The sequence below is a fragment of the Mchenga conophoros genome, linkage group LG14 (genome assembly GCF_057382185.1).
Source record: "Mchenga conophoros isolate Kocher_MC1m ecotype Shallow Benthic linkage group LG14, M_conophoros_male_GT1.1, whole genome shotgun sequence".
Lineage (NCBI taxonomy): Eukaryota > Metazoa > Chordata > Actinopteri > Cichliformes > Cichlidae > Mchenga > Mchenga conophoros.
The window spans coordinates 31969613-31996426 of record NC_140539.1 but is presented as its reverse complement, the minus strand read 5'-3'; the positions used below and the strand labels follow the sequence as shown (position 1 = coordinate 31996426).

At 40.5% G+C, this 26814-nt stretch overlaps 1 protein-coding gene across 2 annotated transcripts in view; it reads right to left on the bottom strand.

Moving 5' to 3' along the window:
* LOC146560115 (FRAS1-related extracellular matrix protein 2-like) overlaps positions 1 to 26124 on the bottom strand; it is a 48615-nt gene extending 22491 nt beyond the window's left edge. For both annotated transcript variants that reach the window (XM_085243962.1, XM_085243963.1), the window contains exons 1-3: positions 20984 to 26124; positions 19794 to 19883; positions 2913 to 3059 (exon numbers count right to left, since the gene is read on the bottom strand). In XM_085243962.1, coding sequence (XP_085100088.1) covers positions 2913 to 3059; positions 19794 to 19883; positions 20984 to 25994 — 5248 coding nt within the window. In that variant the 5' untranslated portion in view covers positions 25995 to 26124. The remainder of the gene's footprint in view (positions 1 to 2912; positions 3060 to 19793; positions 19884 to 20983) is intronic.
* Positions 26125 to 26814: the final 690 nt, after the last annotated feature.

Here is a 26814-nt window from a genome sequence, read left to right as displayed (position 1 = left end):
AATAAACACCATTATCCCTCATGTCAGCCCAGCCTCAGCAGAAGTGGTTGGAGGCTGACTTGCACTGTCTGACCTTCAGCATGAGAGCTGTTTGATGGAGCTTACAGTCACTACTGCTGTGACACTGGCTGGAAGCCTGTTGAGCAGGAGCGCTGAAGCTGGTGAAATGTCACACAGCCATTCCATTGTGTTTGCTAACTGGCCACACAACACACAGCAGGGTTCTGGCAATAAATAAATAAAAAAAAAACCTAAACAAAACAAGGAATTCCTGCGAGCTGCTGTAAATGCAGAAAACCATAATATCACTGGAAATTGAACCTTTGAGATTACAGGATTTTTAAAAAAATACTGAGCAAGATAGAATTAGGAAAAATTAAATTTCATGTAGTGTTTTTAAATGAAAATAAGAAAGAAAAATGAGTGGATACAATGAAAAAAAAGGTTTAGTGGATCCTGAAATATCGTCAACATTCAAAGAGTATGAAAAGAGACACAATGATGTACTGTTAAGTCAATCTCCTTCAAGCTGGATTGGTTGGTCCCATTCACAGCGGTCACTCTGAGCCTTCGCAGCAGCTGGGCTCACTGTAGCCTCTTTACTGGTGTGAACTGCACTGTGCACATTGGTTAGAGATGAAGCAGCCCATCCTTTGGGTCCTCAGATCAGTGTTCACTCATGCAGGGTTAGGCAAGATAAAATATGCTGTCTTCACTTGAAGGCACTGACCTAAGATCAGGTGGTATTTTATCACAATACCGAGGCAGAGAGTCTGAGGTGCCACATTGCTCTGGTGGCCTGCTTATGCCAGTTAATCCGAACAGTTTGCTACTTTTACTCTGCTATCCCCATCACAGCAGAGGAGGCAGGAAACTATAAATGATCCCTGTAAGAATGACATGAATGCTCTGGGATTTTTTATGTTTTCCGTTACAAGGAAGGACACTACCTTTCTAAGACAGGATATTTGTTATTACGTGTGTGCCTGGAGGCGAATAGTGCAGAGATGTTGAAGCACCAGAATAACTGATGAATAAAATAAAAATAGATATTTTTAACCGAAAAATATAAAGTTCTAAATTGAAACCAATGGCAAGTGCGACAGCATGGATGTTATTGTTGAGAGATGTCAATAAGGTTGTCTAAATGTCTGATGAACTTGAGGCTACCTATTTTTCATGGCTAGAAATAAAAAACAGAAAATCCATCCAGGACTATTTGATCAGACAAAAATAGAAGAGAAGATTGCAAATGTATAGATATGGGAAACAGAGACAATAAAAGCATTTATGATATATATTCAGTAAGAGAAACTATTGCTTTTAGTTCTTGTAATTTTTTCTGGGTATCATAAAAGCACGATGGCAAGCTTTGCCTGTACCCCTCTACGGAGAGGTACATCATCCTCTCCCGTCCATTATCATCCACCTTAATGCTGCAGCAGTAACAAGAAAACTTGTTTTTTAAAACCTTAGCACGCAATACCAATAACACAACAGCAATTTTGGACATAATGCAAGCCTTGTTTTCTTTAGGCAATGAAAACAGTGCATCCAAAGTTCAAAGGAGAACTTCTTTAATTGATAATGAAGTCATTAATAAATCAGCACCAGTGCTCCAGAAAATCAAAGCAAACAGCAACTATTTGATTGTTTGCCCAACCTCCTTATAAACAATATTTTGCATCTTTTGTTCTGCATCTTATCAACGTGAACAGGAAAATTACATTAAATCTTGTAATAAGTTTTAGATTTACTTCTTACTCTGATCTACCACATGTATCACATCTTCACTGCAAGTTTTCTCCTCCTCTTTTTCTCACTCTACTGCACCTCTCTAATAAGCGCAAAAGGCCATAAAATAACATTACATAACATATACATTTTATGGCATTTAGCTTTATAATATAAAGATATTATATTTTTATTTCACTGAGTCCCTAAGGTAGAGCAGTTATGCCGTGCAGTGTGAGACACTGTAAAGGTCAGTAAAATTTGCATATCCCCTCAGAGATGTTTCATTAGTCTGGGGGCTCTTGAGCATACGAAGTTGCAGTGACGGTACAGTAAATGATCCTATGGGGTTTGACCTTCAGCATGAGGCCATTTAATTACACCTCATCTTTATGGACAGAATAAATGGCAGCACTAAAACAGGCTACTAGTGCCAGCTGTAAGAATTCCTGCCACTCATAAATGCTTACAGCAGCTCTTTTTTAAAAAACAGTGTTAACAGTTATTGCTCGTTTAGTTCTGTACACTAGATTGCCTCGACTAACATTTGCAGTGGCACCTCTCCATAGGCTCTAACTTCAGCTGACCTTTCTCATGAGCATGCAGAGTCCCTGAGGGAACATCCTCTGCTATTGTGTGACTGGAACATAAATACCGTCCAGAAAAGAGAGGTAAAAGGTCACGACCCGTGTGACCTTATTGGCTATCTAGGCCAGCTTTGCAATTGTCCTGAAATATAACAATGCGCGTTCGTGTGGGCTTTTGAGTCGGTGAATGCTTGACGATATGGTGGCCTGCGACACTCAAGTAAACAGACTTAAACAAACGGGTGTTGAGAAAGTGAATATCTTCCAACAAGGGCTATATGTTTGCTTCCCTGTGTATTTGAATTTAACTGCAAAACAACTTAACAGACTCTGTGGAATTTGGTGAGTTAATCTTTAGTTAATCCTGGAGCGAAGCAGCAAGCAAATCATCAGTGGTTGACCAAAGAATGCACAAACATGTAACATGTTCAGCATTTATTCCTTTATTATTTTGAAAATATCCAGAATCAGAAAATGGGGAAAATTTTTTGTTAAGATAAGATGAACATATTCAACTCCTCTCATTGCTTTTTGGTAACATTTAAGATGAATTAAAGACATTTTAAGTGACTTGATGTAAAATCTGCTTACTGATGAATGATGTCTCTCCCAGGTAGCCCCTACGCTTCAGCACCACCTCCAGGAACTTGGCCTCTTCGTTCACCACGTAGTGTTGTTTCTCTAAGGAGATCCAAGCCCAGTTCAGACGGAACTGTTGGTTCTTCAGTTTGTTGCCGCCTGTTACAAAAAGAAAAAGTTTATTTTTTTTCTTCAAAAAGGACTACTGAGAAATCCTAATATAGAAACACAGAAGAAGACGAATTAAAAACCCTAACCAGGACTAAATGGTCCAAAAATGGGCACATCATTTTGATTCAGAGGTGATACAGAAATTTCAATACCCCCTATTAGGATGGGTTCTTGCATACCCCCAGGTTTTGACTTTGACTTCTAGCCTGCTCTCAGTGAGGGGTATGCGGTGTGCACAGCCCTTAAGCAAAAGGAAAACAGTTTGTGCCATCTAATTGCTTCATTTCTGATTAAGATAAAAGGTGTCTGTTTCTTGTCTGAACTGGGTTTTTTCATCCATGCCTTTTGAAGCTGCACTCAAAGGGCGACGTTATAGTCCTGGAGGGCATGTCTGCAACTATTTGACCGTAAAGACTCAAAGCAGAACCACATAGACAGGCATCAAACGCAGATACACAAACTCCGGCAGACCAAAATGGGCACACATGCACGCACGGACTCATACAGGAACGCATTTTAATATGGTCATTTCCAGTGCGATGGCTGGGAGTCTAAATAATGAAACACAGGTTAATAAAAAAATCCAAATGCATCCACCAGACTGCACAGTTAAATTGTCTGGCTGGTGCTGTAATGGTTGAGGATGGTGAGATGGAGATGCATGAGCCACAGAACATTTGGCAGTTCAGAAAGTAGTGAAATAAAAGTGAAATTGTCAGGAGGGACATTGTTCAGAGATTTTAAAGTGCTGCCTTTGCAGATGTTAGGCACAACTGAGAGTCTCAACTCCTCCCTATTCTTGTCGGTACAGCCAGTAAATCTGTCACGTCCAGCAGACCACTCTGCTGTGTCCATTTCCTTCCTAACTGTGAAGGGTAAAACCTATATACATTCACCCTGGGTGTTTTATTATGTGTGAGGGTGCATGCATTATGAGGTTCGGTGACTCTGTGCATGCTTGAGTGGGTGCGCGCACATATTAAATATTCTCTGCACCTGTTACTTTGGATGTTATTGTACATGTTTTCTCGCACTGAGCAACACCAGGCCTTTAATACCCATGTGTTAAATACCCATTTGACAATATGCGGCATTAACTGCTTGAAAGTATAAAAAGTCAGTGTGATGCATGAGGACAAGTAGCAAAAAATATTTATTTTTCCCTCATCTCATAGAAAACTCGTTGTATTATTTATGTCATTAAAATATAATGAACACACTGATTTACTTTGATGTTTTCAACCAGACAGGGTGTTTAAAGTTAAGAAGATAAAGAATGCAGTAAATTCCGAAAGAAGACAGAAGACAAATCAAGACAGATGCTGAGGTTCCTTAAAATTACAGATCCAGATGGAAAGGACTGAACTGTGAACCTTGAGTAGAAAGCAGATTTTCTCTGAGTATTTATTTCTCTGTTTGACAACAGGCATATCTAGTTGACACACAAAAAATGGCCTTTAGTTGACACACAACTTCAAAGCACGGCTGTTTCTCACCTCATTCTGATTCAGAATCACGTTTTGAAAGTTCAAATACTGTGGATTTCCCTCTGTGTTTAAATTATACTTAAATATGAAAATTGTAGCTATCTAATATTGATCAAAAGGTCTATCTGGCAGTGTAATAACATTTAATCATTTTGTAATGCTAGCATTCACTTGTTTGTCTGCTCAGGCACTATGTCACTGTGGAACACCTCGCTTTTCTGTTTTAGTAGGCAAAGCCACCGGTGCTGATGATGAGATCAAGTAGCTCACAAGGTAAGTGCAAAACATTTGCACCACATTATGACAAAATTTCCATCACTGATCTCAGGACACAAATGGCAATTCCTGAGTGAAAAGCTGTTTGGGAAGTCAATGTGGCATTAAATTTGAACTAATAAAATCAAGCTGTTCAGCTCTGTTATGCTTCTCAGTACACTAGCAGTACAAAAAACAACATCATTTAAAATATAAAATTCTGTGTGCAGAGAAAACATGCTTTTAAAGAAAACTATTGCTGGCAAAATACATCAAATATTACATATGTAACACGTAACTTTTATTAAGTGACAGTACAACATCCTATGGGAACCTGACACACATTCTTGAGGTCTACCACAGTGTAGGCTTTCTGCTTCCTGTGTGTTCCGCATTATTCTTCTGGAGACAGGTGACCTATGTATGACAGGGCCTCCCTACACTATTTGGATTAAAGCCAGCAGCATGTCACTCATGCCACCAATAAACACTGTGTGTGTGATCTCTGAGCTGTGGCGCCTGTTCTCCACGGAAGCAATGGAAGCAGAGGTTTTGGCTAGTCTTCTGCCACCATTTGTTTATCTGAACCTTACATTAGATAGAGTCTATGTAGGTATAGAAAATGAAGGTAACATATTATTTGCACACTAAAATATTCAGCTAGAGAGTGGAACAGAATATAGTCAGATGCACACCAATTCATGTTCTGTTTTGCATAAGTATTCACATGACACTCAAAAAAGTGCCTACGCAACAAACCGAGCCTCAAGGAGGATTTTCTTCCCTTCTTTTTCAGGATCACTCACATTAAGCACCTGTTCACCTTCAGCGTTATTCACAAACTTGAACAAGCTCTATTAATTATTCACTTTCCCTATCCATAAGAGACCGAGGACGACGCAGCACTGACCCGCACTTTCAAACATCAGAAGAAAAATATTTATGTTCACAGTTTATACCAGAGTATATTATAGGTAGAGTCCCAGAATGACATTAGAAAACGTTAAGTTTAGCGTTCCTCAAGGTCTTGTTAAGCTTTAGTATGGGCTTCAGGGAGTGGAGGTGCTCATTTCCAGAAGACCACTTCACTCCCCTAGATTTCTTTCTAATTAAGATAAGCAGGGGTTGGACTAATTCCACTTCAAAGAGGCCCAAAGGAAAACATCCAAGTTAATCTTTAACTAGGTCTCACAGTAGTGAGACAGAATTTAGTGAATATCTGTATCACTTATGTTTGGGTCTGCTCTGCAGCGCTAGTCTTAGATTTAATATTAGACCATATTTCCACATTATCCTTATTTTTCCTGGATAATCTTAATGAATTCACCAGATTGACAAACTGCCTTTGTTCTGTCTTTGTTAGTTTCACAGTATGCCTTTAAGCGCTGGCAGTGGATGTCACTCTAAATATTAGAGATAACTGTCAGACTCTGCAAACAAGCACTTAACTACAGCCAACCTCATACATGAACCATCTGAGAAACCCTCTTGTACAGTTCATGTAGCTGCTGTCCGTTCACATAGTGGATGCGTGATGAAGGACAGAAGCCTTTTGAGTGGGGCCAAAGAATGTGAAAGGCTGCACTGTGCCAACTTACAAAATGGTCTCCTCCCTGCATACATGTTGCAGTCAGCCCTTATTTGGTCACCGTCAAGCATTGCAGGCCAGAGTGCCCCATGGATTCAGCCAGGCAGACAGATAGGCGGCTCTTTGCCCACAGAGTTGCACTGCGCTGATTATGAAGGATAAACTGGGACTAACTGATGAATCCTTTTAGACTCAAAAGACAAAATGTATCTAAAAATAAATGTACTCTAAATTCACTGTCATGTAATGGAATAGACTGGCATTTATACAGTGCTTTTGAGGTGTTGCTGAGCAATTTACACTATAAGCCACATTCACCTTTTCACTCATATTCATAACGCATTTTATTCTGTGTATTTAAGCACTAGCTGTGTCTATCTTACATGCACGTGGCTAATTTATAATCTAAGATGCAGATTTTGGAAGCAGAAGCCAAAGGACCTGAGGGAACTCCAAAAGGGACATGAGGAACATGAAACGTCAACACAGACAGTCTGTGCTAATCAATCCTCCTTCTCTTTCATTCTGCACATATCAGCACTGCAATGTTAATAAAAATATAGCTCGATAACTAATTATGCACCAAACCTGCAAAGTAATTTAAGTGTTTTGGTTAGTTGTGTTTCAAAGCTTCCGAGTGCAATTAGACCCCACTACAAGAAAAAGCCACAAGAGCTTTTCAATTTATTTATTTATTTTTAATTTATTAATAAATGCATGAAATAACTTGTAAAGTATAACTTCACAGCTCTGTACAGCTATCAGAGACTGAAGGCAGAGCATGTTTAAGTGCAGAATAACATTTTATTTGACTTTTATGCATTTATATGTTGGAGAAAAGCCAAGAAATAAATATTTAAGGAATGAGTTCAAATGTATTTCATATGCAGCTGTTTCCAACTACAAACTCTGCTTCAGTGTTGCACAGATAATGTTTTTCTACACTTCATTTGTTTGCGCTGGTGTGGATAACAAAATGATGTTTCCACACCTGCAGTGCGAGGCATAAAGTCTCCTGAAGCAATTTGCTAAACCAAATTCATTCATACTATTAATCAGTGCCTCTAAAACATTATCATGCAGTCCTATTTTTCTTAAATCACCAGCAGCAAAAAAAAGAAAGAAAAAAACAATAACAAAAAAAACCCCAACTACTGTTCGTGCCATCTTTTAATTAGCATCAAAAAATGTCGGTAAGTGTAAATCAGTCTGTCTATTCAACATGTGGATCATTAGCAAGACACCTCATCTAATGATCAGGCTGCCATCAAGCTTTGAGGTAATTGGCTACATTTGGTGAATATTTATGGTCACACTGAAAATTGCTTTGAATAATTTGGGTTGCTTTCTCAATCTTACAGCTAGGTTAAAATTTCATCAGAATCCAATGTGTCCTCAAAGATGTAATCATGCTATTTATTTTATCTCTAGTGTGTAATCGATTTTATGAAACCAGGGTTTTAGCGATTTTAGTATAATCGTCTTTAATTAATTTGCATAATGGAGGCAATGTCGCCTTTGAGAACATATAAGTCAAGAGACAAATCAATACCTAATTTTCTTTCAATGGTTAATTTCTGTGATGGAAAGCAAACATGTTATATAATCATCTCCTATAAAATGACCTTTGCTTTTAGGTCCATGGTGTGTGAGACTATACCAGCATACTTTTCACCTTTCCAATTAAGGGAAAGGGGATTTAATAATCCTGTTGAAAGAAAAAAAGCACATGGCAGAGTAGAGAAAGAGAGAGAGAGCGATATGGTCTAATCTCCCTAAGCCTTGTATGCACAGTAACGAGTGGAGAGCTGGCCATGGCTTGAAAGATTTAGAATGGTTATGATTTCACAGGTCCTAAACCCTTTTCTATAAGCACAGACTTTCAGGGAACTGGTCTGCCATAAATCTGGCCACTCCAGCAGCGTCCCTTCTGGCTGCTGTTGCCTCTGTGTCCACTCCAACACACTGTGGTCACTCTGGGGCAGGATTTGTGAATGCTGAAAGAAAGGCGAGAGGTGCTTTTGTACAAAGGTGCCAGGTCAGAGAGCCATGCAAGGCTTAAAGCAAGCAATGCTTTGCTCTCAGTAGGGAAAGTTCTTCGAGATTAACATCTGAACCCAAAGGTGATTAAATTCTCAGAGCTCTTTCCAAATTTGAAGTGTAGCAGTTAGAATTACCTGTCCTTAGTGACTAAATCCTGATTTTTTTTTAAAGCTGTTTAGAAGGTTAATGTCTCCTTATTGCATTACATCTCTGCTCTGAGACTTTATGGGGTGACAACTATAACTATGTTGGCCATGATTGGATTACACTTAAAGGCATTTTTTTTAGTTTCATAAAACATTTTACAAAATCAAAACAGAATCAAATTATCAGCTCCTCACAAGAATCAGAAAATTAAAAAAAAATTCTACCCAGCATCTGCAGAATGAAATTCAAAACACTTAACATCATGATTTCAATACTCTCTTCTACCCTGTTCTTGACACTAAGGATCCTTTTAAGCAGTCATCCTGTTTACACTTTTTGATTCCTAATTGCAGCACCAGGTTGTTGTGGAAACTGCACAGTGAGCCACTCGCATGTGTAAAAAGGCAATGAGCAATTCCCAGAGCTCCTATTTCAGACGAGGCTCCTTTATTCATCCCCAGGAAAGAAATGTGGCAGAGGAAGTACAGTTCAATGTGACTGTAGGGAAAGGTCACCCATTCCCTGGGAATCTTCTTCACACTCCAGTGTCTTCACACAGATATCACAAAGACACATGAGAATAACTGGTAAGAATACATTTTTGGAATAAAAACATCCGTCGTAAAACGTCTACTGTATTTCCAGTTTCAAAGTCACAAATCTGCCTGTATAAATTCAGATCATTTATACATTTATATGTTGGCAGTTATGTTGACAATTAATTAAAATCTAACATCCATCTTACAAATTAAATGTTAGCAAATTATTGCCATCATAGGTTTATTATTCTCAAATATGTAAGTTCATAAATTATTTATGAAAACATTTAAAGAGTTATCAAGTTCAGAGTATAGACTTGCATGGGCAGCTCCAATTTCCAGTTATCCTGACAATAGACAAATGTACCATTTCTAAAATTTACAAACCACTGACATCTCATACTGCAAATGAAAACATTCAGGCTTTTTATATCAATCCTATTAGCCTTGGGAGGAAATATTAGTTCAATTAGAATATTTCCAGAAATCTTAAGAAGCAGCATGAAGCCAACTCTGCAGTGCATGTCTGCACTTTGTGATTTTACAACATGGGGCACTGTGCCAAGCACTCAAGGTGAGGACTTATTTCTATAGTTTTAGAGGTACTTTTTGTGTTTAGGCATGTTGACAGGATAGTAAAACAGACAGGAAAGTGAGGACACCCAGGCCGCTGCAGTAGTCTTTCAGCATATGGGTGAGCTATACCAGTGCCCAGGACCTCTATCATGGCTTTACGGCTAATACTTTCTACATTTTTCTTATATTTGATGAAAATACAGTGCGTAACAAAATCACGATCGACATAGATTTCAAGTTATAAATTTCAATATATAAAGATTTAACAAATGTTTAGAAATTTAACCATGAAAGTTAATACACAGGGAATTTAAAGTGCATCACATTTCTGAAGGATATCTCTTTCCAAAAGAGGTATCAAAGCCTCTTCTGAGGGCTTTGTATATTTTGATTGTATAGGTGAGCTCAGACAAAGTATTCATTGATTGCCCTTGAATAGCATTCCAGCCTGTCGAAGAGGACGTGGCCTCGAGTGTCTTAATTAACAGTCAGCCACACGGTTTACGGAGCATAAGCCTGAACTCTCAATAGCAAGGGAAGTTACAACAAAAGGCTGAATTAGCAACTACAGGGCTTTTTTTCAACATTCACAAGTAAAGGTCACAGTGGATTTCAAATCAGGAGTTCTTTGCTCATTACCAGTCAATTATGTACAGTATGAACACCGTGGTGCATAAGCTGCTGAGGTAGATGTGCAAATCTTCTGTGACCTGCTGAAAAAGCTGCGTGAAGTGAAGCTGGTGCCAAAAATTGTTTTAGCAAGCCTTTGAGTTTCGTTTACATGGAGTTATTTTTTTTAAAAAAACACCTTTCCAAATAGCATGCTGTAAAGAATACAAGAATAACATGCCTTTTGAGCTTATCTTAGCCTCAACCTCAGGCAGAAGAAAATGTGTCTGCCTGAGCTTACATTGTTACAGGTGCATATGCAAAATGTATCCCAACTCTCAAATACTGCTGGCGACTGAACAGAAGAACAAAGGTAGCAAAATAACAAGGAGGTACAAGGCTAAGTGCGAATATGGGAGGGAAAACAAAGAAACATAAGGATGCAGGAAGACAGGAGTTGACAAAGAGAGGGGGGGGGCGTGCTTTTTCTTGACCCTTGAATGCTCAGTGTTTGCTCTCTTGTCAGACCGAATAATGGTGGACTGTTTGCTGAAAGCAGCAGTGTGAGACCACAGAATAAAAAACCCCATCCCAGTCCCCCAGACTCATGCGCTCCATACTAATAAAGCCGGGCATTTCTCGAGTCTGTTGGGCCGGCCTCCATTGGCTTCGGCTATAACAACATGTTTCAGCTGCATTTCACAGTTGTTACTTGCAAATCCTCACATGTAGTAAAGCGTTTGCCTTGGAGCGAAATGCTCCCTAAAAAGCTGAAATGGTAATTCCTAAAGAAGTGTTAAATAACTGTTGGCCCTTTGTTTATGATGGATGAAAAGAAGCCATTGAGTAGAACTGTGCAAACCTGCATTTTAAAGATAAGCATGCTGTTCTGCATTCATGAAAAGAGCGAAGAAAATGTCTAAGGACTTAGTGTTGTTATTGTCTTCTCCTTTTAATATTGGACTGAAGATTAGTCTGTGCAGCAGAACAAGCCCTGGGTTAAAAAATATTTGCTGGCATGTTAAAAGAAGAGTACTTCTAAGGATGCCTGCAACATTTAATATAGGCAATCAAATGGATTTTTCTTTTTTTTTTCTGGCCTTTGAATCATTGTCAAAATAGCTTCTGGAAGTCTTTGTTGGCGAAAGTGAACCTTATGATATGAAAACCGACTTCTGGTACAAAGTCAGATACACTCTTGTCGTTGCATGGATGAGTTCTGTGCTGCAAGACCTCTATTCGGAGTATACCACATTGCATAATACTATCATTTAAATTTATTCTCTTCTGAGACCACTGTGTTGTGTGCTACCACATAAAAGCACACAGTGTTGTAGGGAGCACAATTACCTGGCATCCCGTGGAATGGAATAAAGTAATGCGATGTAATGAATCTGAATATTTCTCAGACTGAAAACTATTAGACATGAAGGACAAGAGATGAATGTTGGAGTTACAAGAGAGCAGAAATGTCATTCTTACCTTCAGATTGCTTTGTTAAATTTCACACTGAATATTCTTTAAAACATTATCACCTCTTTTTAAAGTTGAAATGAAATCTGCACCTGATGTTTCGAAGCTTTAATCGCACCATATTTTCTGCTCATACATATGACTTATTAACCACTGATCACGTTTGAAGTAATGTTTGGTGGCGAGGATAGTGGCTTTAGCCAGTCGCCTGAAAAAATAAGCAGTAAAATGCAACCTCTTTCCCAGACTGCTCAGTTGTCTCAACTTGCTTCCTTTGGCCTTTATTTCTGTCTCTTGTCCCATTTTCTTGCTAATATGTAACTCTTCACTTCACTCCAAGCTCATGTGCTGGAAAACCAAGATAAGCCCATGCATGGTCTAGTTAATTTCTGGCAGCAAGACATTCCTGAGTTTTCTTAATGGGGGGAAGGGTTCATCTGAGTGCTGGACATTTCCACGGCTGTCTTTGAATTATTTTTGTGCTTCTCAAACTGATATAAGCCAAAACAAATTTTAGAAAATGCAATGTAAGACAAATAACTAAGAATTGATTCACATATCAAATGCAACTTTTGGTGGGACATATTACTTGACCAGTAGTGGAAAAATACTGATATGCACTGCCTTCAGCTCTGTAAAAAAATATAAGAGAATAGATGAAGTGAGCGACGGGAATGTTGTCTGAATTAAATAACCATAGTTTGAGGCTGTCATACATTCCTTGAAATGGAGAGAAGCTTGATACTTACTGACTACATAACATTTCTTCACGGCTAATCAAATCTATAGCAAACTCTAAATCATTTATATTCATATGTAGATCCAGCTGAATTCATGCAGAGTTTACCTACTACATTTGCGCTCTCACACCTTGTCAACACAGGCAGTGTTTAGAGAGTGAAGTGCACATCAGCACATTCATGCCGTCGCTACAGGCGACAGGAAGCAGCTTGACGCCTTGCCCTCACCAATACAGGGACCAACAAAGCACTTCAATCTTTCATCTCCTATGACTACCCCCCCACCTCCCAATCCATTTCTCCACACGATGACTCCTCATATCCTGAGTATCAGGCTACACTTATAGAAAGGAGGTGATGGTGAGTGGGAGCTTGATCAGAATTCCCAAAGGGTTTCATCAGCACCTTTCATGAGACGAGAGCCCAGAGACACACTCCTACCATGTGCGAAAATAAAAACCTTCTCAAGTGAATCTGTGTCTAAATGCGTATCATCTTCAGTTCCTCTCTACTGTATATATTTCCCTTGCATATTTATATACTAAACTTATTCTTATTCTTATTCTTTCGGGTGATCTGCCTCCTCTTCACCCTGTCCCTAATATCCTCTTCTGTCACACCAACGCTCTGCACGTCCTCCTTCTACTACATCCTTGAATCTTCTCTGTGGTCTTCCACTTTGCCTCCTGCCTGGTGGTTCCATATTCAACATATTGTGTCCAATATATCCACTATCACTCCCTTGCACCTGTGCAAACTATCTCAGCCTTGCCTCTCTAACTTTGTTTTCAAACCACTCGACCTGAGCTGTCCCTCTGATGCACTCATTTCCAAAGCTTGGCCTCCTGTCTTTTCATTAGTGCCACTGTCTCTAAACCAAACATCTACCATCAGACCATCCTTTTCACTGTTGCTTCTATCCATCACAAATCACAGCTGACACTCATCTCCAGTCACTCCACCATGTCAATACGCTCTTCTTCACCTCCCGTGTACATGGTCTGATTTGGATAGCTGACCTCACCTATTTAAACTCATCCACTTTTATTATTTCTACTCCTTGTAGGGTCACTGTTACATCCGTCTCTCTCTCTCTCATTCACACATATGTATTCTGTCTTGCATGTACTACTTTTCATTCCTCTTCTCTCCAGAACATACCTCCACCTCTGCAGGCTCAGTTCCACCGTGCCACTACTCTCGCTACAAATTACAATCTCATCTGCAAACAATATAGTCCAAAGAGACTCCTGCCTGACTTCATCTATTAATCTGTCTATCACCAGTGCAACCGATCCGTGATGTATTCGCACCCCTAACTTGAACCCCTCTGTCCCTCCTCAATAATATGCTGATGATATCACAATGAAAGAAGCTGGTGTTGTTTCTGCTCTACATCACAGCACTCTAATCAAAAGAGACAACAGCTTGAAATCAAAGACAAAGCCGTTATCAATTAAACTGTAGCTGATGCCAAGCATCTTGATGAAACATTTTAGCAGCGCCAGCCTCATCTCTGATTATGAAATCAGACAGCTGGCCCAGTGATGGAAAGACGGTCAATGCTTTGTGTACGCGAATGTGAACGTGCATGAAAAATGTGTACAAAGGAGGTGCAGCGTGCAAAGGGCTCCAATCATGAAACCCAAGTATAGCTGGAGAGAGTTGTGACACACTACAGCCTCGGCCCAGCTGTCAGTGGCTTATCATGCGGCAGGGCGGAGAGGAGCAGCTCTGGTCCACTGCTGGGATTCAGGGGCCAGAAACACATTATCCAGAGTGATTTTTCAAAAGTGAACAAAAGCTCTACTCCTGTGAAAAGAGAGTTGTTACAGCAGCAACTGTAGCATCACAAACACTCAGATTCCCTGCTGTTTGTCAAAACAGTCCCATCGGGCGATTTCATGAGGCCAAAAATCACACAGGACACATCGCAGAGCATGAAAAGAAAGTGATATTTTATATTGTGACATAATAACGCAAAATAAATTCCTGAATAGTTTAATTTGACCTAAAGTTTATTTCCTTTTTGTTCTGCTCCTGTTATATTTATTTTAAGTATGACTCAATTTGTCTGGGGCCGTCCTAAAACCCGATGACACAAACTTTAACCCTTTTTTTCCACATAATGGGGATTTTCACCAGAGGAATCTCAGTTCTGCTAGACTGATAACCTAAGGCAGCAATGACGACACACATCATCATTCGGAGAACAAGCCTGGGCCTGAGGTTTCTATACTTTTGGGAATTTGCCTTTGCTTTGTTAACCTTGGCAACATACACTTTGGCAGCACATAAAGACAGAGAGAGCAAAATCATCAAACAGGGTTTCCCTTCTGTTTTCTAATGGGAAAATTAAAGCAGATCAGAATAAATCAGTAAGTTCCCTAGATGTTTAAGCAACAAATCACCCACATTCTTTGCTGTAATCAGCACAAACACCACAATGAAAAATAAATGTGACATTGTCATGGCTGCTCCAAATCATTATCTATCATTAATGGATTTGGTGTTCTCTTTTTCTGATGCATTTGAGGCAGCAGAATATGCCTTTTGGACTAAATATAGATTGTAAATACGGAGCTGTAATCTGCACTCAGGAGCAAAATGAACAGCAATAAAAAAAAGGAGGCACAGCACTAACAGACGGCCTGAAAGTGATCCAACAGACTTGGGCAAAGAAATCTGAACAAAAAAAAAAAAAGAGAATTCATTGGCTTATTCAGTGCCTAAATCATTTCAGAACAATGAAACCTCTTGAAACATATTTAGGCGTTCCTGCCTCGGAGAATTCTACTATCATCTTTTCATCATCAATAAAAGCATTTTAATCTTTTTTTTTAAAGTATTTCGCTGGCTCAAGACTGCTAGATAACAGCGAATGTTTGATCCCCTCACAGATGAGCACAGGTTTTTCATCTGTTTGGTTAGTCGCAGCAGCTCTTTGCGGATATGCTTTCATTTAAGTCGTCTCTACGCTTCACACACACATTAAAGGAAAGCAAACTTGCACATACACCTCGTTATGCTGTGCTGAATAGAGAAGGCTGCTGCTGGGTGGTAAACATTGCAAATATAACTGCAATGCAGACTAGTGAGAAAATTATAACACAAAGTTAGCTGCTGACGACATAAGGGACGCAAATCACTCTCCAACTAAAATGATTAGTCTAAATCCATTCTGTAATTCAGTTTTTCAGCCCCAAAGTGCAGCAGCTGTGCCTCAGGAACAGCTCTGTAATCAAAGCCCAGATGTTTTATCAGTAAATGCTTTTTCCATAACAATAAAACGACTTCACCTATTTTATTGTCTGCAGCACAGCTGGACTGTGAAGAAAACCGAACACCCTGAAACCCCTTTAAACTATCACTACAACGAGACCAGCTATGTAATTTGCTGAAGCTTAAAGCATACTTTATGAATATGATTCATACCAGTGGTCCCAAGGACAGAGGAATGTTATACCCCACAAGAAAGTATAGAAGAGACAGTTTCATTAATAGCAGGCTAGAAACGCTGCAAAACTGCAGAGTCATCTCCTGTGCGGTGATGGGGATATTATAGCATATAGCTATACTAACCTCACAACTGCATGTGAGTGCATGTTCTACACTTACTTTTGTTGTACTCTAGCACGCAATGGGGAGTAAGATAATCCCCCCCCCCCCCCCAAGCCTGGAATTAGGAGGGGAGACAAAGAAGATGGAGTATGCACCCATTGTCACAAGAGATTACACACCGATAACATGGAAGTTATGTTGACAACATACATATCAGATGTTACTGCAGGTGAAAAATGGTTTGGAGGATTTATTAGGTCGAGGTATGCACGGTGACCTGAACTTATCTTGTTACACGAAGAAGAAATAACAAACAAAACACGCTTGTAGAGGTGGGCTCTGCAGACATGCACCCTATTGTCTCTTTCCATGTGAGAAAATGTGTTCCAGACAGAAAGTGATTCTATTTTTCTTTTCACTGCTGACCCATTTCACTAGAAATTATTGACTTACATACTCTATGCTTCTTACAGCGAACGAGTCTCATTAGTCAAATGAGGAAAACATGGACATTTTGTGCATGCCTGCAGAGTTTGACCTTAAAAATACGTTTCTTTTCCCAAACTATTAATGATCTTTTGCTGCCTTTTTGTAGCTCACTTAAATAAAAATAAAAAATAAAAATGCACTGAGCGCCTGGAATAAAAAACAAAGAGTACTACATTGTGTCTGTCATTAAGAACATTTGTGAGGTTGACTGACTGGCTGGAAGCAGACAGGGAATCAGCTCCATAAACAACTGCCTGGGAATGCGAGGGCTCGTGTGTGCTCAGGTAAGCTCACCTGAATGCAACTGAATCCCTAGGAGACAAGGGGAGAGCTGGAGTCCATCAAAACACAACAATTAACTGAGTTAGAATAACAAGGGCAGCACACATACAGGCACACAGATACAACCCCCCCTCCGAAAAAAATTGACATTCCATTTGGGCAACAGTTTCTTCAAAACAGCAGACATCTCTACAAGTTAAAATGTGTGAATTTAGTCATTTGGAATGATTAATTTAAAGCTCTGACAAGGATGACAAAAAATTATACACAAGCATCACTGGTAACATTCATCCTGTGGTCTCCTTTTTGGCAAAAACACCTTAAATGCAGCTTTAAAAGCCAGCAGTATCAACTTTAAGATGCTAAAGAAATTCAAGAGGAAAATAAATCAGATTAAAAAAAAATGCACAAATCATTTGTAGACCACTGCACATAAAATGCAGCATAATTTGGAAGTAAATTCAATATTATTCTGTTTTTTATACACTAACAGGATTAAAAGTTGTAATTTGTAAGAAACTCTATTCACTAATTAAAAATGCTAAGCACTTTGGGATGTGGCCCAGTTGTTTTTACTTGTAGTAAAAAGTCCATCTCCTCTCTTTATGTGGCCGAGTTAATCAAGTGAAACCGCCTAAATTGCACAAACATAATTAATCAAGGTAAACAAAATATCTGCCTGCTTAAAGCACAGGTCATTACTTTAGTCGATACTCTAATACAACTGTGCTACACAATGGATGAGAGCGAGTCAGGTCTAGCACAGTTTCACATTTGGGCTCTGAACTCACCATTTACAATTAGAAACATGTAGAAGTCAGAAAATACATTCTTGCAAAGAGGAACTGACGCTCTGGCAGCTCAGATTAAAATCCAACACTGTACCCTGGTTAACAAGACAACCCATCTATTAGGAAAACTATGATGTCAGCTTCTACAATTAAAGCAAGCTTGTGGTTAGAAGTGAGACTGCCATAAGTATTTAGATGGAGCACAATGAATGGCTTTGCACTTTCCATTCATCCTCCTTTGTGAGAATACATGCCAGGAGTAAATTAGCGTACTGCCCTGTAATAAGTGCAGACAGTCACTTTATGTTTGGACTGACAATGGAACCAGAAGAAATCCTATAGGCCTTTGTGTGGTGTACTAAAACCCAATACATGACCTCACCTGGAAGAGGGAAAAACAGTAAATAAATAAATCCAATAGCTTTGCACATGTGCTGTTTAAACAATGACCAGCACGCTTAAGCACACAAATTATGGTAATCAGAAGTCAGCAGCAGGCGCATACTCGAAAATGTGACTACATTCACAGTTCGTCACAACTATTGGCATAAACCCGTGGAATCTCACTGAACAGCTGCAACATGAAAAGCAACTTTTCACACTCATAGCATTGCCAAGTGCATTTGGTAAATTTCCCAATGAACTTGAAGCGAGAAAGAGAATGTTTTCCACTGCTGAACATGACATAGTGCAGCTGTGTGCCAGTGTACGGCATTCAGCTCCTCCACAACACGGCTGTTCAAAGAGCTGCAGGCTCTGTCTAGGGATTTAGGGCAGCCACCAGCCCAGCTTAAATCTTATTAAAAAAAAAAATCTTCACTGATTGCCTCAAAAACTGCACTGCAGTACGTGGTGAGTCCTTATGGATCAGCCATCCAATGAGATCATTCATCAATTTGTTAAGCTCTTTAGGTGCCACTATAAAGTACAATTTTCATATCAAAGAATGACATTTTAGAGAGGTGCACTGTATCTGATAGTTGCCATTTTATGCTTTGTTTTGTTTGAGGACATAACTATGATTGAGGACGGAATAAGACAAAAGCTGTTTTGAAGTCTCGCAGTGAGCGCTGAAAGGAGTGAATCTAATTGCCAGTCTGGAAGATAAACTACCAGTGTGGGGATATGTGTGTCATCAAGCATCAAGCAAGGTACACAGAGAAAGAAAGTGACAAAGAGGAAGAGAGGCCCACAGAGATCCATTAAAACAAAACAAAAAAAGAAAGCCCAAGTGAGACAATAATAAGGGACTGAGCCCTCACTCAGCAACAAAAAAATCTGCATGGGCTCAACTGCTGATATTCAGTACCAGCTCCTGCATTTGAGTCATCTCTTATTAGCGCCCCATCCACCTGTTGAGATTGATTTTAACCTGTCAAATATCAAACCGAAGGCACGGAAAATGAGAAATGAGAATGGGAGCTCGCCGAGGTGCTTGTGGGAAAAGAGGGCCCCTATTAGAGCCGTCCTTTGTGCTCACTCATCACAGCTGAAGGATAGCAGAAAGGACACACTGTCAGGCACACTGCTTCTGCTAATCGGCAACACCGGCATGATTGCCTCAAACCATTCACAGAGCCTGCGTCTGATTACATATCTGCAGCTCTACTAATTAGTAACTGGCTAAATCAATCATTACTTTCTAAAAAATAATGAGCGACTACATTAGGTGCTAAAAGACTGACCTACCTATGGCATCATTTGCAGTAGGACAAACTAATGAATATACTAATAAATATTTGAATAAAATTTTAATAGGCGTAAAAGATCTAATATTCCTTTTTTCTCCGAAATGCTGGTGGAATGAAATTCACCAGAGCATAAACAAAAGCTACCCAGAAACAGTACATCTTTCCTTCTATTTCACTGCATGCCTGTTATCTCACTTACTTAAGCTGAAATAATGGAAATCTCTGCAATCTTTGCAGATGCCTTTTGATTTGTAATTCTGCCTAATTAGGCACATTGTTGAGTGGATTCAAGCCTTACCCTTCTTAGAGAAATCTGAATTTATTAAACAGCAACAGCGTGACAAATTCACTGTAACATCCTCAAAAGTGAGCGTGTCACAGACTCATTTCAAATTTAACAGCTATCACTCAATATAACTCCAAGAGTGGATGTTTAAATTGAGGAACTTACCGCTGTCCTCAATGGAGAAATGAAAGATGTCGTTTGTCGCGTTGTCCCCATCCCTCAGAATATAGCATATGCTCATGTCGTCAATTTCAGCTGAAAAAGAGCACATTTACATAAGTACAAGAAAAATCCTGCTCACAAAATTTTGCATCAGCTATTTGGCAAAAACAACTAACAAAATATGTTCAGTTTGTTCCTATCTACTTGTCAGTGTCTTTGTGCCTGTGTGCCTAAATGTGCACGCTGACAGCACCAGGGGAATCCGAGCAAAAAGAACTGCCTGAAAGGGCTGTAAACAAATAAGACTCTTGAATGATGCCGGACATTAAGACCAGCTTGACTCGTGGGATGCCATCACAGCAGTCTGTCTGCTTGCCATCTTGATAGCATGGTGCTAGACAAGCTTCCTTATAGCACTAAAAACTGCAAAGTTTCCACTTGCTGCGTTCAATATTTTATGTCAGAATATCTCCCTTCAAAGGGACAGATGCATACAAATGTGTAGCCTAAACTTTCAAATGCCCAGGAGATAGTGTCTTTATTTACTGTCTGTTTACTCTTGTGAGAACTCTTGAAATATTGAACAGGCCTCTAGGGGAAAGCATCTCACAGTGGCTTAGTAAATAAAAGCAGGGAATACGTGGATATTGACTGTGGCTGCTATCCTGATATTTACCATTACCAAGACACCCCTCTGGTCTGTTTGAAATGTAACTTCTGTACTGCACCATGTTATTTACAAAGCCAGTGATTTGCTGGGAGCTAGAATACCGCATCTCTCTCCCTCTGACATGTTTGCATGTTCACATTATTTATCATCACGTCTGTAATTCTCTTGTCTACTGTTATATTCCTCTGGTAAAGCACAAACCACCCTAAGTTTCCTCCAAAGTGAAATGTTTTAGGCACTGTTTGAAAAATGCTCTCCTCCAGAGCGAACTAGTCAGCCTGAGGCACTAGCATACTTCTTTCTGTAAACAGGCGCTCTCTAGAGTGAAAACAAAAAGTTTATGATTTTTAAGACCATTGGAGTAAGGCCATTTAAAAGTCTAAGTAAAAGCAGGGTAAGATTAAATTCACATCAGACTGCTCCGAATATTTTGAAAAGTCTTCTACGTGAGTTTTACTGCAGGAGATTGCAAATCCATCAGAATGTCACAGGACTGAAAAGTTTTAAAGAGCAGCCTTCTTACCTTGCATGAAGCTGTTGATAGTTGCATTTCCTCTGGCGTGGTTGATAAGGTAGCCATGTTTTGGGGCTACAGTAATCCTAAAGGTCACAGAGTCCTGAATGCTGTCTCTGTCCTCTGCTTTCAGGGTCTTACTAGTGATCACAAAGCCTAAGTGGCCTGTCTCCAAAACCCGCAGTGTTGGAGCACCTTTATTAACCAGAACCTGTGGTACACCATTATCCACGGAGAGGATGGTAATCTTCATCATTTGAGGTTTTCGGGTCTCAAATACAGTATCGGGAAAGACATAGAAGTCTGTGTGAGTGCCATCGGTGACAGTGAAGGAGAAACTGTCCTCTGTACTCTCTGTGCCATCGTGCCTGTAGCTGATCAAGTTCTCATTCAAGTCCTGCTTTGTGAATGAGGTGACAGGCCGGGTGTTGTTAAAGAGCAGGCGACCATGAACTGGAATCTGAGTGACTGTGAATTTCAAGAGACGGTCAACGGTGTCCCTGTCTTCAACTGTTAGCTCAAAAGGTGTGATGAGTTTGTTTTCTCCCTCTGTCACTGCCAGACTGTGTACCGTCAGTACAGGCTTTTTATTATCCACATCAGCGATGGAGATGCGGAAAGTGCGGAACACGGGATTATAGCCATCAGTCACTTCAAATTCAAAGCTATCCATTTTCACTTCGTCATCCGATGTGTGAATGTAGTAGATTTTGTTGCCAGCCAGCTGGAGCTGTGTAAAGGATGAGATGGGCATCCCAGGTGTGTCTGTGCACTCCAGGTGTCCTCTGACTGGTGCCCGGGTGATTGTGAAAACTAAGTGTTCATCTGGGCTGTTGAGGTCACTGGTACTGAGGAGGTCTGTTGTCAAAGTAACCCTGCCACCCTCTTTAAGAGATACACCTTTACTGACCACATCAGGGAAAACCATGTCTATGCTGCCGATTGTAACATAGAAGTATCTGTCAATCAAAGGGTTGATGCCATCAGTCACATCAAACTTGATGAGGTCTCGAATTCCCTCTTGTCCATTGTGGATGTACACAATCAGACCCTGATCCACCTCGCTTTGTGTAATATTCATTCCAACTGTGATATTTTGCAACGTCCCTGAAGGCGTCGCTCTTTGCAAATACCCTTGACTGGGTCCGTATCGAATTATATATGTTAGCGTGCTATCCTCAGAGTCCAGATCAGTAGCTTTTAAAACATCGCTGTTAATGACTTTCACATCACCTATCTCTATTTCAAGGCCATCATTGATTGCCATCCTTGGGGTTTCGTCGTCCACAGGGATAATCATAACAATGACTGTTTTCTCCACACTGAACTTTCCATCTGTAAGAACAATATCAAAGCTGTCCTCTGTGGTCTCTGAGTCATCATGCTCATACACGTAGCTGGAGGCCTCCCTGATCTGATCCAAGGTAAAGTTAGACACAGGGACGGTGCCAGTAGTGAGCTGATTGAGAATAAATCCATGCTTGGGGGGTTTGGTGATGATGAATGTCAGCTGATCAGAGGGGAGATCAGCATCAGCACCATTCAGAATGGGAGTGTCAATAACTATGTTCATGCCCTCCATAACCACAAACTCTCTCATGTAAATCTCTGGCTTTTCATCATTAGAGGGGATTATGGAGATGGGGAAAAAGTGCCTTTCAGAGAAATTGATGCCATCAGAGCATCTGAATGTAAACCTGTCTTCTACTGGCTCGACTCCTTTGTGAATGCTTTGAACATAATAAATGTGATTCTGTTTGATGTCCTTGATGGTGAAAGCACTAATAGCTGTTCCAGACCTGGATTTCTCTGAGCCTGGGGCTGGGGAAATATTTTCCACATACCCTGAAGTCGGCTGTACGATGATTGTACATAGAAGGTCATCGCTGGGGGTGTCGACATCATCTGCGCTTATGTGGAGAATCTGAATGGCATGCTTCTCTCCCTCAACAACAGTGAACTGCGGCCCCACAAAGACCTCTGGAGCCTGGCTGTCCAGAGGAAGAATGGTGACATGCACTCTGACACCTGTGATCTTATTTCCTCCGACAGTCCACTCATCAGACATGTCTGTCAAAGTGAGATTGAAAAAGTCCTCCTTTGTGCTTGAGCCTATCTCCCCACTTGTGTGAGCATAGACCACAAAGCCATTAATAATATCAGCTTGGGTGAATGTGCCCGATGAAACACCTCTAACCAGGATTTCACCCAATGACGGCGGGTCTTCAACTATGAAGGTTAATCTGAGGTCATCTGTGTCCTCATCTCTTCCTTGAATGACATTACTTGTGATTTCTGTTGCTCCATTTTCCAGTACATCTATGTAGGAGCCAATTGTGCCAGCAGGAAGACTTATAGTTGGAGCCTCATCATCAATTGGCTTCACATTGATCTTTATAGTAATTGGGACTATGTGCACCCCATCGCTGACATCTATTTGTATGGAATCTACTGTTGATTCATCTCCATTATGAATGTATGAAATTAGGCCATTTGCAATATCCTCTAGACTGAAAGCATTTCCTTTGGTCATATCAATGAATGTAAACTGGACCTGACCATGCAGTGGTGGCTGAGTTAAGGTGAAGGTTATCTTTTTCTTTTCCGTGTCTGTGTCAGAGGTGTCCAGCTCAGCACTCGTAAGGATATGTCTGCCACGCTCAAGCACAGTAAATCCAGAGTTCTTTATTTGAGGCGGCTTGTTGTCCACAGGCTTTAAAAATATAGTGAAAACCCCTTCTACAGTATTCCCAGAAACATCCTCAACAGTGTATCTAAACTGCAAAACATGAGTGGTAATTCCAAGCTCAAGATCAGGTGGTTTGTAAGCTATTTTGTGGTGATTGATTTGAGCCTGAGTGAAAGTTGTGACTTCGGTGTTTGGATTTTCAGTCAATACCAAAGCTCCAAGTACAACAGGGCTGTTCTCATCTGTGTCTGTCGGTGGCTGCACGATTGTATATTTGAGATCACGATCGTCTGAATCGAGGTCAGTGTAACGGAGGAATTTCTTTCGGAAGTAAGTAAGCTGATACTCATGCACAGTCATTTGCAGCGTCGCCCCAGGGTACAGTTCAGGTGGAAGGTCGTCAACAGGGAGAATTTTGATGTCAAATGAGCTTTGACCTGATTGATTTGGTGGGTCATTGTCATCTTGAACCGTAAACACAAACTGATCCATGACTGTGCTGGTACTGTGAGGTCCAATGTGCTTGTAAAACAGTTTACCATCAGTAATATCCTGCTGCAGCCATTCAGTCACTACTTTCTCATACATTTCGTCCTCTGTATTAAACTTCCAGGTTGATGGGTCTTCTGGGGCCTCAGACTGACGCAGCATCACCTGTCCCAGTGTGGAAAAAGGAGGCTCGATTGTGAATTTAATTGTGGAATCTTCTGAGTCGATGTCTGCTGCACTGAGCATAAGCGAGGTGATAGGCATCATTTGGTTTTTGAATAAAACCAAACCAGTGTTGGCATTTATAATGGGAGGCTCGTCATCTGTCGGCACAACAGTAATAGGAAACAGAAACTCCACCTCATTTGTGCCATCTGTCATTCTGAAAACAATATTATCACTGTACGTGTCACTGCCATCATGTTGATAAATTACTACACCAGCATCAAGGTCAGCTGGGGTGAAAAATTTCCTCCTGGAGCCAAGAACAGTCAATTCACCATGCCTCAGGCCATCAATAACAGTCATTTTGACTTTCTCTAAATTATCCTCATCACTGATTTCCAGATTCTGTGAACTGGACAGAGGCCTGGACTGACCCTCATACAGCAATTGTCCAGTATTCCTAGTAACCACAGGGGCCAGCGTGTTCATAGGCTTTACAACAATCATGAAAGCAAAAGGATCTGACACAGCTCCCTCTCCATCCACAACCTCAAACTCAATCTGGAAAATCCTCTCAGTGTCCGAATCCACAGCAGGGGGCTTGTAGGCAATTTTCAGCTCTTTGAGGTCTCCTTGGTAAAATGAGGTTATTGGCAAATTCCTATCATCAGTGCTTACTATGTAGCCTTCCTCAAAGGACAGGGGAGATGTAATATTGAAGATTAATTCATCAGGATTAGACTCGACATCCTCTGCAGCCAGCATATCCGTGGTTATTGCTGTCATTACAAACTGATCTACTTCCATCATCATCATGGCAACAAAGCTGGGTTTAGGAGGTATGTTGTCTTCACCCTCTTTGATTCTGACCAGAATCTGGAAAAATTCCTGCTTGAGCAAATTGCCTTCTTTATCATGTAATTCCACAACCATCGGAATGTAATCTCTGTTAGGTGACTTCAAAGCGAAAGTGTGCTGATAACGGGTGTTCATTTTAATAAACTCATCACAGTCCACCATTGTTCCGAGGCTCTCTTCATCCACAAGTTTTCCATACCTGGGCAGCACATTGCCACTGGAGAGGGAAGCTATTTTGCACTGATGCGCACTTCTATCATAGGTGAATTCTAAAATTTTCTTATCGATGGGATTACTTGTGCCGAGCAGTTTTTCAACAGTGAGCGGCATGTTTTTCGTCAGCACCTCCAGCTGTGTAAAAATAACCTCCACCTCCATCATAAAAGGTATTATAATTGTATCCGTTTGCGTGTCGTACCTGAGTTGTAACCTCACTCTATCCTTCGGGGGACTCCGAGAGCCAAAGTGAGAATACTTCACGTCATTGGGACCAAATTCACACGGAAACTTTTTCGGAGACAGGTGTCCAGGCCTTTGAGACAAAGGATCGTTGTCTAGGACTGTTATGCTGCATCTATCACCGGGCTGAACTTGGATAACCAAATCGTTGATGGGATCAATGAAGACTGATCTCCCGAAAGGCACGCGTATCCCATTATTGGCAACCAATATCGTGTCTTCTGACAGCTCAGCCCTCAAAGCGTATGATAATCCATAGCTGTCAAAAACCTGTGCAACCACATCACCTGTCAGAATCACTGCGAGCAGAATCAGAGCGGCGCCAGTCCCGTGCAGATGCGGGTGAATAATCCAAGCCATTTGTAGAGTGGAACTGCAGAGGAAACACCTTCAACTTTGTGCATGCAACCTTGTAAACCGCGTACGTCGGTTAAAGTTGCAAGAGTACAAAATCGGAGTTGGATAATATCACGCACCTGTGAGCACTGAGGTGCACCATTCTCTCACAGTAGCTGTGCACTGATAGTCCAAACTTCATACTCCTGCCTAGCTGGAGTAAGGAGAGCCACGCCCTCCACTCAGCCAATTGGTCGATATCTCTCCTCCGGAACGCGTTAGCCAGGTTTTAAATGGACGTGGTTTGTGTCATTCTGGGTGGAAAAAGAATGTCGCGTCGGATAAACGCTCAGTTTCATTTAGTAAAAGAATGTGGTGCTATTTATGTATTAGACGTGACTTTGCGTATGTCCCCAGCAGAACTTGCAATAAGATATGTGAGCAAGTTACTTCGTTTAAACACGCCAAAAGCAGACTAGCGGTCTTTATTAAATATACATTCAAATATAGTTGAATTACTCCAAAATATCCACATTAATAAGGGAATGAGAAGTCCAGCTGTATCAATGTGAGTGCAGAAGAGCTTTGTCTCCCTCTCCTGGGTTGCGCTGGAGTGAATATGCTCTGCACGTCTTCATTACCCTCCAAACTCACATTTTTTAATACTCACTGTGTTTGTTTGTTTTTAATCCATTTCGGAAAATTTGGTCTATGATTATATTAATATCTCGTGCAATTTGCAATTTGCAGGATTAACTGTCTTAATGTTTTCTGTTTTATTTAAGAAGTCACTGTTTTTGTCACTAGAGATTCAAATTATGCCTTGAAGGCAGTCCTCAACTCT